Source organism: Atractosteus spatula, chromosome 1 (assembly GCF_055471065.1).
Source record: "Atractosteus spatula isolate fAtrSpa1 chromosome 1, fAtrSpa1.hap1, whole genome shotgun sequence".
Taxonomy (NCBI): Eukaryota; Metazoa; Chordata; class Actinopteri; order Semionotiformes; family Lepisosteidae; genus Atractosteus; species Atractosteus spatula.
Genome location: NC_142706.1, coordinates 54,652,713 through 54,669,185, shown reverse-complemented (window position 1 = coordinate 54,669,185; position 16,473 = coordinate 54,652,713). Strand labels below are relative to the sequence as shown.

Below are 16,473 nucleotides of genomic sequence, written 5' to 3'. Positions count from 1 at the left end.
AAGAAACGGCCTGGGATTTTTAATGACCACAGAGAGTCAGGACCTCAGTTTTATGTCTCATCCGAAGGACAGCGCCTGTTTACAGTATAGTGTCCCCGTCACTATACTGGGGCATTAGGACCCACATGGACCGCAGGGTGAGCGCCCCCTGCTGGCCCCACTAACACCTCTTCCAGCCGCAACCTTAGTTTTTTCCCAGGAGGTCTCCCATCCAGGTACTGACCAGGCTCACACTTGCTGAGCTTCAGTGGGCTGCCAGTTGTGAGTTGCAGAGTGAGAAAACACTGTATGGGAAAGGAAGGCCCCAAGTATTCATCGTTCACAGTGCTGACAGAGTACACATGGGTCATTATCCATTTTCACCTAAATGTGCTCTAACTCGTGCTCTTAGTATTAGAGCATGAGCAGTGCAGCTCTGTGTTCACATATTATATAAAGCAATTAATAGCACTGACAAGCACAGTGGTTTTCAAAGAATGCAATACTTTATTTCTGGGCTGTACATAAACATGATTAAATTAAGGAATGTTTAAAAAAAATAGGAGAAATGTTTACACCCACTGCAAGCACATTACGGGCTCAAGATATTGTGTATATTTAGTGAAGGTGGAAATCACTGCAGGTTGTTGGTAAATTTCTTTCCTGTTGGTCATAAACTGGTCTCTTAGTGGAATGGGTGAAACAAAAGCGTTTTAAGGCTTTTTTTTTACAGACCACTTAGTGCTCTACATTCTGAGCTCTTTTATTTTGAACCCCTGTATTATACAAACTGATTTTTACAGACATTTCCAAAATGTACACCACCGGTAAAATTTACAAAGCACAAAGTTCATATCTTTATATAAAAACCACATTACAATGGCATTGCTTCTGTCATTAATACATAGATAGAACAAAACATCATATGGGCACTTTGTTTTCTGTTTTGGCATCACAAACACATAGCATGGGAAATGAAAAAAATAAACCGGGAAATAAAGAGAAACAACTACACAAAGCAATAAAAGAAGGACTATATCTGAACCTGGCTGATTGTATTAATAATGTGAAATACCGCTGCAGCAAAGTAAAAGATAGCAGCCAGGCTTGTCAGTCTCATATTGTTAAAGACACAAAGACAGGAGGTTCATATCTGACCCTTCTGGTCACTCCACACATCTATATCAATAGAATAACCTCTACCCTCTATATATTGTCAGATATAACTATTGTCATGTTTCCAATTGCTGACAATAAAATCATGTTTTGTCAAAGCATAGTTTGCAATAGTTGACATTCTACTATTTCCACAGAGGGAATCACCACTGCATCATATTCTACCTGGGGCTTATTGAGTAAGGAAGGGACAGCCACATGGAAGGAAAACTACAGACTATCCAGAAGCGTAAAACGTCTTAGAGATGACGTGTGAGGTCTTATCTGTGGGACTACTCCAAACCTGTGATTTTCTGTACAAACTTTATTTGTATATTTAATAATTAATCCTTTTCCAAAGGCACAGCTTTGGACAATTTTCCAAAGAAACACTAATTTGTCTTACTATGTATAAGATTGCAGGGTTTGTATTTTTAGAAAGCACAGTTACAAATATTTATTCTGTGTCAGAATTGTCCAAATAAAAGTCTTGTGAAAACATGCTATTGATGCACAGGGGATACATGATAATAGGGATGTCTATTCAATAGGCTGCCAATCAACAACATACCTTTAGCACTATATCTTTCTTGCCACTTTTAAAGAAATAACTGCTTGTCTGTGTGTACTGTTCAGTGCCGGGGAGCTTGAACATTGAGTGGTGTAAACATCAGTATTACCACACAAGAAAAAGAGGAATGAAAAAGAGGAAAAAAATACTGGAAAGGCCATAACCTAGCAGACTGTTCTCCTAATGCATTGTAGTTTGTTCAAAAAGCTTAAAGACCATTATGTACAAGAAAAAAATGCATCTACGGTTGCATTGCTCTTACATAAGTTTGAAGACCTTTTAAAATCAAGCGGAGAGTTTAAAAGGGTGAGCTTTTCTTCTTTGCCACATACAAAACACTCCTCAAAGCATAGTAGCACAAAATAAAACTCTTAATCTGATCCAGATTTTTTGGACAAAATATCAGAGACAAATATTGCCTTTAATTTTCTTAAATCTTTAAAGCTGCCATACTTTCAAACATCCCACATCCTTACTTGCTACATACTTTATGTACAGCATCATCATTCACCAGTATGTTAAGGTTACAGTGGTATGCTTTTCATTTTCAACTTCATAGCGTTACATTTTAAACTGAAAGACAAACACATTGACTGACCATCAATTAAATAGTTACAAATATAACATCAGGCATGTAGCATTACCTTTTTTTCTTAAGGAGAACCATTAAAAAAGCATTGCATCACAGGAGCATAAGGGCATTCAGAAGAACAGGAAATCAGCTACTGTAATAGATTATACTACTATACAAGTCGTTGTAACTAAAATATGGTGTTAATGTATTAATATAGTCTACAAGTTCAAGTTCATTACTTGGCACGCATATGGCGCTTTACTCCTTTAATGCTCAGAATGGACAAAATGGAAAATATTCACAATAGAAACCACCAAGGTGAGGAGTTCTGTGATTTCTAATGAGAAATGGATAAAAAGTGAGGCCACAAGAATAGGAAGCTGTTGATGACTTTAGTGTCCAGAAGAAATGGCAATCTTGAGTTGTAAGTATGTCTCCAGCTTTCTTGGCAGGTGATGTGGTATGCGATGCAAGCTTTAAGTCACTGTAAGTAGCGGTAGACTTTAAAGCAGTGGTTCCCAGAATCTGCTACAACAACATGGCCATCAGAGGTGAGAGCCAGGCCTTGCGGGCCATACAGAGGATCCGCTGAGGTGTTTATGTAGGACAGGAAAGAGCCACTGCCATCAAACACCTGTTTGAGGGGGAGGAATAAGTCGATTAATTTCAGCCACTTGTTATGACAAACCTTCACTTCAGTTTTGTACACTTAAGTAATAAAGAGCTGGCAGTTTCACATAAATAATCCACACCTTTTTTTTAGGGTTCAATATTTCTCAAATATCTTTCTCTGGTTTTCAGATAATCAGTAGCCTACTGGCACATGAAAGTGTCTAACGTGAAACAGTTGCTTTTTTGACGGTTTAATTCAGTTGCCTGCAGATGTCATAATTTAGCACTGAGCCCTACCTCTTTTAATCCTTTGTAAAACAAGGTGCTTGTTTTCATGATTACAGTTTGCCCAAATGCAAAACAGTTTGACAAGTTCTTAACTGCAATGGAGGTGAACAGATGCTTGTTGAAAAACTCTGACTTAAAGGGCACATCAAGCTTTTCAGAAAAACATTTCAATAACAGTACACCAGCTTGATAAACCTAACCTTAACCCTAACATAGTGTCATCACTTCTCTAAGTATAAATATTTTGTTTACATTCTACAGACCATCAACTCATAGTAAATCTACATCTTATAATGATATACATGTATGTTCAACTCTAAAGCATGACAGAATTTTCTATAGAATGTTTTACAGTTGTCACAAACATCTTCAGATATGTCTGTGAAAATCTGTATGTATATAACTTTGAAAACTAATGCCTAGTACCATACTGTATGAACTAACACTTATACTAACCTTAAATTAGGGTAGATAAAATTATAAATTAGTTAGGGTAAAAGTTTGGCAATCAGAGCACAAGTTGAACAATGTGGCCCAGGTTGAACACTCAGACAAGTGTTGTTTGAACCTGGTCTGTGTCATTAGCTAACCGCTTTCCCATTGATAGCCCAGTAGCAGCACACAAATGGCTATCACCTCTGGGTAACATTAGTCAAGGTGAACAGCACCTGCAAGTGCTGTTCACCTGCACTGAAGTGACTTCAGTGAGAGACGTTTCACACCTGCCATCAGTTCTATCTTTCCTCTAAGCGTGCAGCTTGTCAAATGTCGGTAACTGTGTGTCGAGTTATCAGAGGAGTGCATACACAGACCCCCATTCTCCCTGTCTGGTACAGAGGTTGCAGCAGCAAGTTGAGTTGCTACACAATTACAAATTAGGCAACTATAAAGCAGAAGATAAGCAAATCAAATAATAACAAATTGGCAAATACATCACGTACATTTAACACAACATTTGTTATTCTCAGATTGGTATGACAACATGTTTTGAAAAAAGAAGGCAACATTTTTCTACAACAATCCAAACCTGAAAGAAAACTCTTGAATATTTGCTTATTAAAGCGAATATATGATCAAGGTTTAAGAAAGCTCTGCAAGTCTCTAAGCATGACAAAGATGTAAGATATACATGACTATCACTTGGTGTTGATGTTGGCGTTTTGTGACTTTCCTTGGAATAGACACGTGCATAGCTCTTTAATGCCATTCTTACCTGTATCCGGCTATTGCCCCAGTCTGCTACAATGATATTGCCATTGATATCTACTGCCACTCCTGTTGGTGCATTAAATTGCCCATTGCCTTCTCCATTGGACCCAAATTTCAATAGGAATTCCCCCTCTTGGTTAAAAACCTATATGTCACAGAATAAATATAAAAAATAAGTCTCCTTGTGAAACAGTCATTAAATTGATACAGCTGAGATTTTGTTGTTTATTTTTACTTATTTCAACTGTTACTTAAGTAATGGAAGTCTTTGAGCATTGCTAAATTTCAGACCGGTGCACCTGCTCTTATGAATGTACAGTACGGTCTTTTCAACTCCCTGTTCCGTTCACCTTTACTGTACGTATAAAACCGAAAAGCATACAAAATGAATACAGCCTTACCTTCACAGAGTGGTTATGGAAATCTGTAACAATTATTTCATTGTTATTGTTCACAGCAGCAAAGTGGGGGCCTGAAAGGAAAGGAAGACATGTGGGAAATGGGTTAATGTGTGGACTATTTTTAATTGAATTCATAATGTGTCTTCTTTTGTCTTGGCATTTCTAGAAACTTTGACTACCCTCTATTCAAGATTCAAGGACCTGATCTGTTTTCATATAGGCAGTTTCTCTTAATAACCCCTACATTTTAAATTTCTGCAGTGCTGCATGGTTTCCAGAAGTGAAGTACATTTTAGTTGCATTTTTTGTCAGTTCCAGTACAGTGTTCTCTAGAATTGATGAAGAACAGAATAGAACTGAAGTTCCTTAGTCCCCTGATTTAGCGAACTGTAGTTTGAGCAAGATTCCCTTCACCATTAGCAGTTTCCCTCTATGATCTGTTATCCCTCTATGATATGGTAATAATATGTAATTTTTTAAGCATTTGTTTCATTTATGTAGAATACATGATTATGTGTTTCTTACTCTCCCTATATATTTTGAGCACAATTTACAGTATGTGAAAAAATACAAAATCCAAGCTTTAATGAAATAGGAAAAAGTAATTCTCATAAAATTATATATGAGCTATACACCTAAATCTAAATAATGTACAAAGGACCAATGAACTTTGGAAATTGGATGTGACAAAAATACATTAAAAAGGGTTTTGTGAGAAGACAAGGATGTGTCGACTTTCAATTACATGAATTGTCTTCAAAGAGATCCCCTCTTTGAAGACCCGATGACAAGGGAGACATGCCGGTGGTATCCTGTCCATGCTGTATCTCCATGCAACGGTGAGTGTAAGAGGCAAAGAACGGGGGTTTACATATTACCATCAAGTGTACCTGCAAACTGCTTGTCCCCGTTTCCACGGCTACCAAACTTTGTCACCAGCTTCCCATTGGGCTGAAAGATGAAGACGCAGCAGGCCTTGTTGTCCACCACGATGATGTGACCATTTCGATCCACTGACACCCCTTTCGGCCCCATTAGTTTGCCCGAACCAATCTTTGTCTGTGAGGGCAAACGATCATTAAGGGATGTGCATGCGTCCTTCAAAGTTAGTTTTATGCCACAGTTCTTGCATTTCAGTAGAAAAACACATATACACAAGGCATATTATGAAGAACACAGCCAATGTTTTTGTCCTTCATGTGCAGTGATTGATTACTACTACTCATAATAATAGAGTTCAGGTGTTTTAAAAAAAACAATTATCACCCTACATAATATAGGGCTACACAGCCCTACAGTGCTTTACACAATATAAAAAGCACATTTCACAGGATTTTAGCTTCGGTCTATCTGAAAGACAACATTCCAGGGTAGATTTAAGAACACCCACTGTGTTCAATCATTTTTTGTAATGGTGCTCCAGAGCTTTGGAGAATTCAAATAAAAGGCCCTGTCATCCGCAATGTGTACCCTGCACAGCACAGGGCACATACTGTACACAAAGGCCAATTTTCCCAGAAGCCAAGTAACCTATCAGTATGTCTTGGAGGTAACCTGAGCTCCTGGAAGAAGTTCACAAGAAGAACATATGAACTCCACACAGATAGCACCCCAAGAATTGAAAACAGGTCCCCACTGCTGCAAGGCAGTGGTGCTAACCACTGCCCCACTGTGCCACCCTAATTTGGAGTACTTTCAAATCAAAATCAAAGTAAGCTAATTTCCTTCTAGCACATGTCCAATGCTTCAGTTCCCTCTGAGGGCTCACCTTGAATTTCCCGTCGCAAGAGAAGATGCTGACCCACTTGTTATCATAGTCAGCAATGATGATGTCCCCATTGGGGTGGACAGCCACACCTGTGGGGCGCTGCAGCTGTCCAGGAGACCTTCCACGCACACCAAACCGGATTTTAAATTGACCATCGTTTGAGAAGATCTGCCAACATACGACAAACCACCTTCGTGTACTTCTAGTATGGAAATTTGAGCAAGCATGTACGTAAATTTCTTTCAGTGTAAAATTATTACATATTTTTGGAAGCCTTTATCCAAAGTACTTTGCATTAAAAGACCCACCATTCAATCACAGGACACATAAGCACACACCTTGGAGATGCCAATGAAGTTATCCAGCATGTCTTTGGAAGGTGGAAGGAGACAGCATTGATTGAACACTTGTAAAAACACAACATAATCTGGAGTGGTCTAGAAAAAAACAGTCATGACTAGGAAAATAGTTTTAAGAGATGTTCTTTAGAAGTGAAGCCCTCTCTGCAGTTTTAGCAGGTGGAGTCATCTACAGACAAAGCGATACGGCCACAAGAATCTGACAACATGCTTCAGTTCTCCTGGGGGACAGTGTCACTTCATGTGCACTCACACACTGGGCTGGTAAAATAGAACAGGATTTGAACTCTATCGAAAGAAACCCCAAAGGGTAAGTGGATCATGATTCAAACAAACCTACATTAAACCTTTTTTTAGGTGTCTGTTCACTGGGGGGAAAATAATCAACTGGCCACTACCTGGAGCACGAAAACTGCAACTCATCTCTACTACGATCAAGTGTTACTTGACACAGAGAATAAGGAGACTGAATTTTCACTTTTGGCAGAATTACATAAAGAGCAGACAGCTGCTGCTTCATTCTTATAATGATCCTGCTCCACAGTGAGATGTGTCAACACGCCCAAAACGTCATGTTCACACAATTCAGCTTTACACAATGCGTCAGGAATAGCTTCAGTCCTTGACAGCCACAGGACCATCTGGTTTTCAGTTACATTGCTGAGCAACAATTAGTTTAATTTGTTTAATTAGTACTGAAATGGTTGTGGAAGTGGAAATATTGTTTAACAATTCAAAATACAGTATAAATAACTCTGTTGTCTGTGAGACAGTATCATGAGATCAAGGTTTGTCCATATTTCTATAATGCCTTCCAGTACAGAACAAAAAAAGGATGTTTTACCATTAATTAACGAATTAAGAACATAATCTCACTTCAAGAAATATTGGGATGTTAAGGAAGCCGGCAGCAAAGCAGGAAGGAAAACGACTGCAAAAATCATGTTGAACAAAAATGAAGACTGAAGCTTAAAGAAGTTACCAGATAACATACTGGATATTTGGGGTAATTGGTGTCAGAAAATGACAGCAGAGCATGTGAATTAAAAAGGAGAGTAAAATGGAAAGTAGAATTATTGGAAGATTCCTCTTTAGGGTACTGGATTTAGTATAGGCACTTCTTTACTTCCTTACATAAACGGTTATACTGTAGGAGTCTAAAATAATATGTCCAGCAATGTTGTCAAAACAGATCCTAACTTATTTAAAGAATCAGAAGGATGAGATTCTCTGATCAATTAGCTAATAAAAAACCAAATAATCCATATGAGCTGAAAGCCACCCTCTTGTTCTTGTTTCTAAGGTTGATGTTGTTGTATTTGGTATTATCAATTGTTGCTATAATTCATATTATGAATATATTAGAATGTTCCTGTTCCTTTTGTTATTATTTGTAAGTGTGAAAAGAAAACTGCTTTAATGTGCCAAAAATAAAGAATCCAACCACTGTGTGCTACATGAGCTCAATATGGTTGTGAAACCTGGAATCTTATTTTAAGAATGATTCAGAAACTGCAAGCAATACATATGATACAGGAAGAAGCTTGATAGGAATTACAAGATTTAAAAGAAGAGGGGATAGGTGGTTTAGGAAGTCAACAAATTTCTAATTTTGTTGAAAGAGTGAAGACATTAACATGGCAATAGGCTGGACAAGTAAGCAAAATAGGCAATAGGCAAAATAAATTTGTAAGCACTGAACAAAGACTTTATTAATCTGGACCATAAGAGTATCATGTGTTTGATTAGACCAGCACAAAGAACTCAAGGAAGATGAGAAATTAAGAATTTTGCAAGACATGAAAGCAAAAATTGAGGGAGACATTCTTAGTGCGATCTGTGGATGTCTTTACTCAGCAATGGACTGAAAATAAGGGATTCCAATAAGATGATGATGATAATGGTCTAAATGACAGTGTAGAGCAAACATTTGCTTTGAATTTTCAAATTACTTTTATGGAAAAATATTCATTTTGCTAAAGACTAATGTAGCAGTAATTAAAAGGATGTTTTGATTAGTCCACAGAAATAAATGACCCACCTGTACACATTGATTGTTGCTGTCTGCTATCAAAATCTTGCCGACAGAAGATGCTGCCACCCCCTGGAGATTTGTGAACTCTCCTTTGTTTCTTCCCTTGGTACCTAAAATACAAAGACACTATCAATGGATTTTCCTAACAGATCACGATGAACCAATAAAAAACAATATCAGCAAGGATTTACAGTACGTTTGACAATGTCTCCATATACTGTACCTTGAAAAAATGGAAATGGCAAAAAAGCTGTGTATGAATAAACTGCAATATGCCTTGCAACCGAAAAAATGAAAAGCAACAATAATACATGTAGGAACAAGTAAAAGGTTTATTCCATGCTGAAAAGAGATGAAAGAAAGAAAACACAACATTTCGGCTGTGGAGCCACCTGTTACTTGTTCCTTTGCAGTCTATGCATGCTGACGCAGCTACCCACCTGAACTAATAATACATTTATAAATGTACAGTATGGTTAGGTACTTGCACTACAGTTATTTTTTCCTTGAATCTGTAACTTACTGAAAAGATGCTTATGCCAAAAAAATAGTATTGTATGTGTGAAGAAATAATAAAGAAAGCTTTTCTTTGTTTTTATTGAAATTGTACATGAAAGGTACAGGATAGAATGTGATTATAATCCTTTTTTAACAGCTGAAAAATAAAAGGAGTGCTTTTTCAAAAAATAAATCTTGGACATAAAAATATTGGAGGGATGGTCTTGTTCAAAACAGAGTATGTTTAAGCATATATGGCCTATTTCATTATAAGATTTTAAAACAATGAGCATACGTTTTCTAAAACGATGTAATGTTTTTCACATATGAATGTTTTTTTCACACTTAATGATGTTATACATAAATCTGTGACCAGGATTTCCTTTATAAATGTTTGGAGTACATTGTGTATATAACAATTACTAATTGCAAATGAAAGTGTAAGGTTTTCATGTAACAATATGTGAAAACTGTGCAAGGTTTTAAATACTTTTGCAAGGCACTGAATACTTGTTTTTATCTCTATAAGTCAAGGTTAACTGTCATTAACAAGACTGAACTTCCTGTGGGAGGCTGTAATAAAGTAACAAAGGATTATTTATTCGGTCTTCCTCAATTTTCTTTTCTTTAAAGGATGTATACTTGGCTTGGATAAACTATGATACAGTGCAAAATTACCAATTCTGAAAATCAGATCGTCCTCGATGGGATTCTCTTTCCGTTTCCCAGTGCTGTACATGCTGGCCGGTCTCTTCACAGCCTTCTGCTTGACATGCCCACTGCCTGGGGATTTCACGCGCTTCTTCGCGCCCTCCGTGGTCGGAGACACATCAGCGCTCTTGGCCACCTTCAGCTTGAAGGGGCTGCCTTTGATATGCTGATCATAGAGTCTAAGGGAGAGGGTGAAGTCGCCCTCTTTCTGAACGGTGTACAGGAAGTCATACGTGCCATTCTTATTGTCCAGAATCTCGCCATCTGCAACGCTGCCGTCAGGGGTGGAGATCTCAGCAGTGAGGGTGGCGTTGCCTGTCTTGCACAGCTCCCCGTCCTTGTCCTTGGTGGTGATGGTGACCGAGGTGGGGTGGCCCACCACGCACTGCCGCAGCCCCTCCCCCGTGGCCACTGTCTCGTAGGCCACTGCGTTTGTGGTGATGATGGTGCCCAGGTTGTGAATAGACTTCTTCAGGCCGTCCGTCTCGATGATGAAGTCCAGCTGGTCATTCTCCTCTGGCTGCAGCGGGTAGTCCTGGCTGGCCAGCTCGGTCAGCCGCTCGCTCATCTGTTTCTTCACCAGCAGCACCTCGGCCTCCGTGCCGTGGCTCAGAGCCTGCTCGGTGAAGTTACAGCTGCTCTTGATCCCTTCCTGCCCCTGCAGAAGGTCGTCCAGCTGAGCCTGGAGAACCTGAGAACCACAGAAGCGCTCTGTCAACTGCTGCAGAGCCAACGCATATCAGCTCAGGCCTGGGGCCCCATCACAAGTGCCATTCATTTTGAATTTTCTAATGAAATACAGATTTTTATAGTTAACTGATAAATTGGTGAAGTGTGAAAGGTAGTTTCAGACGTTTTGGTTAAATAGGTGTTGGTAGCTATAAAACATTTACCCTGTATTGCTAAATTTGCTCATTTTAGGCTACCGTTCTGGACAAAGGTTGTTTTCTTTATTACAATGTAATAAATGACCTTTAATCAATACTCAAGGAAGAAAAACTAAATGTGCTTGTATTAATGGCAATTGGGAACTGCTTTACAACATCTTTGGATTTGGACATACAGTAATTGAAGCGTTATCCAGAAGAAATGAAAGAAAAAAGATGTTTTAAAAGTGAGTATAATAAATGTTTCTTATCCAATTCAAGTTCAATATATTTATTTCCTCAATAATACCACTGAAAATTCAGTTTCTCTAACATTAGTGTTAAGCTACATCTTTGCTTGAGTACGGGTTCGGGTTTGACGGCTTTGTTTTCAAATGTGAGAGTCAAAGGAAAGGAAATTGTTAGACACTGTATCATAACTTAAAACAAAATTAAACTATCTGCAAAGGCTATGGTCTTAGGTGTCAAAGCTATCATACTCGTATTTACAGTATATTATAAGCCAAACACAATTATGTCTGCTCCTAGGGACCACCCCAGGTCAAGCCTAAACAACATTCTACATGTAATATACATTTACACTTTTTTACATTAAGGAGGCCACAGCACCCACATAACCTAACCTAATTTACACCTAACCAAACAGGCTGAGAATCTGATTAAAGAAGCAACCTCTATGCCTCTATCCCCAGCTCTAAAGTCCTTTTTTGTAACATAAATTGCTGAGTAGCGTGACCTGACACAGCACGACTGTCTAAATTCATCCCAGAGGTGACTGATAATGAAGTGATGTGGAAGAAACACTCTAGTTCTGCATTTTTGGAACCCTTAGGGATCCTTACTGACATACATCACCCTGGATAAGAACATCTGGCAACTAAATAATAATAAAACAATGACAAAGACAGATGCATGTTTGCTTTTTAAGTTCCATATCATGTTTGAAATGTACAAATCAAAATGAGCTCTTTCAGATCTGATAAGTAACTCCCTGTCATAAAGCAACAAATCAATCAATCACAGCCCTAGCAGGTTTCTGATTACTACAGCTACATGCAGCAAACCACATCCCAATAAGTTTTTTTTCTTCTTCTTTCAGGATTCAATTTCTTAAAGCACGTCTATATCCTAACTTTGTAACATCTGCAAGTTTCAGTTAAGCAGTTTCCAAAGTATTCAAAATATCCTTATTTATACAGTATGTAAAATTTCCCCATGAGAAATTTGGTTAACAGCACATACATTACAGTTAGTATTTTGCAAGTTACAGTATTTCATTCAGTGTTATTCAGATCACTTAAAGCCCAGACAAACTGACATTTCCTGGGTGAGTTGGGTTGCAATTACGTTTTTATTAAAAATGCACTGTACAGGGTATGCAGTAATTTCTTGTTAAAAAATGGCATACAAGCCATTGGAATAAAAAAACCCAAATAAAACTGGGGTGGAAGCAGTGCTAGATCAGAAGCTGACATTGCACACTTAGCTATTTAAACAAGATTATACGCCTCCAGTGTAAAGACCCAGGCTAAAAGCACAAACCTACTTTCTGTTTGAGTCCATATGTGACCTCCAGCTCCATGAGCAGCACACTTTTGCGCACATTAAGCGTCTTCTGCAATTCATCGAAGGTGGAGTGAATATCTTCTTCAATGCAGGACTTTTGATTGGTAAGCTGCTGTAGGATTTCCGACATAACCTGCAGGGCTGAGTCAATCTCAGGCAGCCTGTGTACAGCAGAGCACAAAGAGGAACTGAATCATTTCACTGAAACTTGAAAGAGTTTTTGAACATAAAGACAGTACAATTATTTTGAGCATGTTACATGTGCACCTATTCATGTGTGCATATATACTACTGTCTATTGAAAACCCCTGCATTATTAAAATAACCATATTTGCTCCCTTGAGTAACAGTCAGGGAGTTGTCCATTGGGACAGCTAATGTATGTTGCACAAGGTAGGAGGGAAAAGACTCTACGGGACACTGGTCCATCACAGAAAATCCAAATGAACAAGGGGAACAGATGGCACCAGGCTAGAATTGAACCCGAGATCCAAGAAATCCATCGGCAGTGCTAACTACCATACCACTATGCTGCCTTAATAATGATGTGATATATTTAAAAGAGGATATATAATAGAGAAATATTTCAGTTATACTGCTTATAGGAACAATCTACACAGATGAAAACATAGCTACAGGTAACTAGGTGTTTTAGTGAAAGATTTTGCTTTGTTTGGAAAAAAAGGCAACAGTAGTGACAGTTTAACAATGAAGGTACCGTATCTACAGATAGGCACACCGTGACATGGGAGAGGGAGATGAAGAGCTGGGCTGAGGAGACAGACTAACCTGTTCTTGACGGCATCCAGCTGGTCTTGCAGGGAAGCCTTGTGCTGCTCCACCACGTCTTTGAGTGGGACAGTGGGGTGCTCAGCATGCTCTCCCACAGTGCAGTCCTGGCACATGGCTGTCTCACACGAGGGACAGTAAAACTCCATCACCTGAACAACAACAGCACACCAGAGACCCAGTGAGGCCCAGACAGTCAGCTAGGCATGTGCCTCTCCTCTCCTCAGCAATAACCTGCTCATGTGCAGACAAACATAACACACCCACAAAAAACTACTCTTCTCTCTTTAGTAGTAGTTTAGGTGGGTAGCTGCGTCAGCATGCGTAGGCTGCAAAGGAACAAGTAATTGGTTTATTCCATGCTGAAAAAAAGAAGAAAGAAAACACAACGTTTCGGCCATGGAGCCTTCTTCAGAAGGCTGAAGAAGGCTCCACGGCCGAAACGTTTTGTTTTCTTTCTTCTTTTTTTCAGCATGGAATAAACCTATTACTTGTTCCTCTTCTCTTTTTGTTGACTCACAGTTAAAGGAAAAATTAAAAGCATCAAAAACAATCAAATGATAATCTAGTAGAACTCAGAAAAACTTTATATTGTAAAGTTGAGGTAAAGGTTCCCGGAAAACGTCTTAATATGTAATCATAGCAATGCTAAAAGAGAATAGAAAGATAATCTGCCAATAACACAGTCGGCTGGAACTTCTTTTATTGTGCCCAAAATGGACTTAAAACCCTGTTTTGACAACTTTACCTAACCAGCTACAGTTACCAGTTACCAGCTGACCACATTGTTATGAGAACATCACAATTATGTTTAAATATTACAGAAATGATCATGTTCTCAAAACATTACTTATATTTAAGTTACATTGAAGTCTTACGAAAGTATATGTACAACATAAATGTCTTCAGTGATCACACATTTTGTTTCAACACTATGTCTTAAAGTTTGATATAACAAAACTGTACCCTTCCAGTAACCCTGTAGAAACCTTGCTAAAACATTTTGATTACCATAACCAGACCACAGCCTTTCAGAAAAAGTTGTTACAACATGTAGGGATAGCTGGTCTGATAACCACACCATCACTCTTTCCATATTGTTCATCAGACACTACTGCTGCAGACCCACAGGACATAGAACTGGGATTTCATGGATTAGATTCAGGTCAAGTCTGATTTGCCCTCAAAGCAAGTCTAAAATTAATAAGTACAGCAAATCCCACCAGAACGCAAAAATAAAACTGTTGCCATAGAGACCAAAATTAGCTGCTGACGGTGGGAGCTTCTGCACTGGAGAAGAGACAGACATCATCAGCTCAAGCCCAAAACGGACACAGATAATTTTGTACAGTTCCAACATCCCTCCCTGACTGGGTCCACAGCCCAGTCCTGCCAGTCTTCTGCAAAAACTATACTGGTCTATTAATGGAAACTGTCAGACAGGTAACAGTTAAAAAGTATTACTTTCCAGTACTGCCACTTTTCAAGCACATCAATAGCTCCACAGTTCATGTGCTTAGGTAATACTCAGCAATTACACAAAAGCTTACCGCAGTCAGTGCATGAATGTTACAGTACAATTACTGTATATTTACTAATTAAATTACAGTCAGCAACATAGCTAGGTATGCACAGGTAGACCAGATAAGAGTCCTAGAGAAGAAACTACTTCTTACTCTGTACACATACTGTACCATTGCAAGGCAGAGCTTGCAGTTACTAAGGTGCTGTGAAATGACAGGTTATTAATAGCTGCAGCAAGTGACAGCAGAAGGCTGCGATGAAGTCTGATCCTGCCTGTGGCTGACTGAGAGCTTGTGGGAAAACCGCTGAGTGTATGCTGGGAGGAAGGAAACACTCTTACGTTGCCTCCATGGTTTGGGCAGGACAGGGGTTTGCCGGTGGCGACAGCAGTGACGGTCTCCAGCACAGTGCAGGCTTCGCTGCTGCTGTCTGGCGACCTCTGCAGGACATCCATCAAGTTAGTGATGAAGAAGTTGTTCTGCAGTGCGGAGACTCCCTTCTCTGGCAGAATGGACGTCTGTCGGCACACCGGGCACGAAAGAGTCAGGCTGTGCACAGGAATGTAGTTTTGTAGGCACCTGCAAGACAGAAAGAAGGTAGTAAGTTTTTGTTGTGAATTTATGAATCATAGAAAAAATTTGGGCACATTTCTAACAAGCCAAAATTATTTAGACCTTTCTTATGCTATTCCATTTTGTGGAACAATTACAAAATGATATACAGTATATATATATTTTTAAAACTTAATATTTATTTAAAAATGTGAATGTTTAGACTGACGTCTTCTAATGGTAAGGTAAGTAAGGTACAGTAAAAGGCAGCAAATCTTAAATTGGAAAACATGCAAAGATATACAGACTCCTAAACTCAGTATATGATGGAAGCACCTTTGGCAACAATTGCAGACGTGAGATTTTTTTGTTTAAGTCTCTATCAAATTTCAAGGATTATCAATTATCAAGGATTCAGGTCAGGGACATTCAGAGACTTCAATATTTTCTGTACCATTCTCCTGATCTGAACTTTTCAAAAACTTTATCTCTGACTTTGAAACGTCTTAGTCTTCATGATTGAGTCTTCACTTGAAATTCACTATCTGATCAACAACCTCATAAACACGTTTATATTCTGAAAACATGAGAACCACTATTAATGCACATAGACAGAGGCCATTCAGCTAACTGCATGGTTTGTTAAGATAATTTTGTGCACCAAAATTAATTTAGGTTTGCCACAGCAAAGGGTCCAAATATTTATGCAATTCTTGACTTTTCCCCCCTTTCTTTCACATTGTCTACAGTATGTCTTTCTTTTTGTTTTTGCTTTGAATGTGTGGAGTAGGTTCTATATGTAATTAATAGTTGCTATGTTGAAGTGTCATGACGCAAACATGAAAGCAACAAAATGTGAAAACTGTGAAAGAGTCTGAACACTTTTTCAAGACTCTGTAGTGCACAGGTTGGACATGCTGACTGATATGTTTAGTTATATGATCCCACTCAACTGTACTGAAGTGTAAATGAAGAAGGAATTCAAAAACTCCAGAC

General features: G+C 38.7%; 1 protein-coding gene across 4 annotated transcripts in view; it reads right to left on the bottom strand.

The window, feature by feature from the left end:
* Positions 1-463: 463 nt before the first annotated feature.
* The window catches only part of LOC148841285 (tripartite motif-containing protein 2), a 48,094-nt gene continuing 32,084 nt past the window's right edge, over positions 464-16,473 (bottom strand). For all 4 annotated transcript variants that reach the window (XM_088911147.1, XM_088911138.1, XM_088911142.1 and 1 more), the window contains exons 3-12: positions 15,267-15,504; positions 13,403-13,554; positions 12,594-12,774; positions 10,128-10,851; positions 8,958-9,061; positions 6,558-6,725; positions 5,680-5,848; positions 4,790-4,860; positions 4,393-4,533; positions 464-2,913 (exon numbers count right to left, since the gene is read on the bottom strand). In XM_088911147.1, coding sequence (XP_088767273.1) covers positions 2,761-2,913; positions 4,393-4,533; positions 4,790-4,860; positions 5,680-5,848; positions 6,558-6,725; positions 8,958-9,061; positions 10,128-10,851; positions 12,594-12,774; positions 13,403-13,554; positions 15,267-15,504 — 2,101 coding nt within the window. In that variant the 3' untranslated portion in view covers positions 464-2,760. The remainder of the gene's footprint in view (positions 2,914-4,392; positions 4,534-4,789; positions 4,861-5,679; positions 5,849-6,557; positions 6,726-8,957; positions 9,062-10,127; positions 10,852-12,593; positions 12,775-13,402; positions 13,555-15,266; positions 15,505-16,473) is intronic.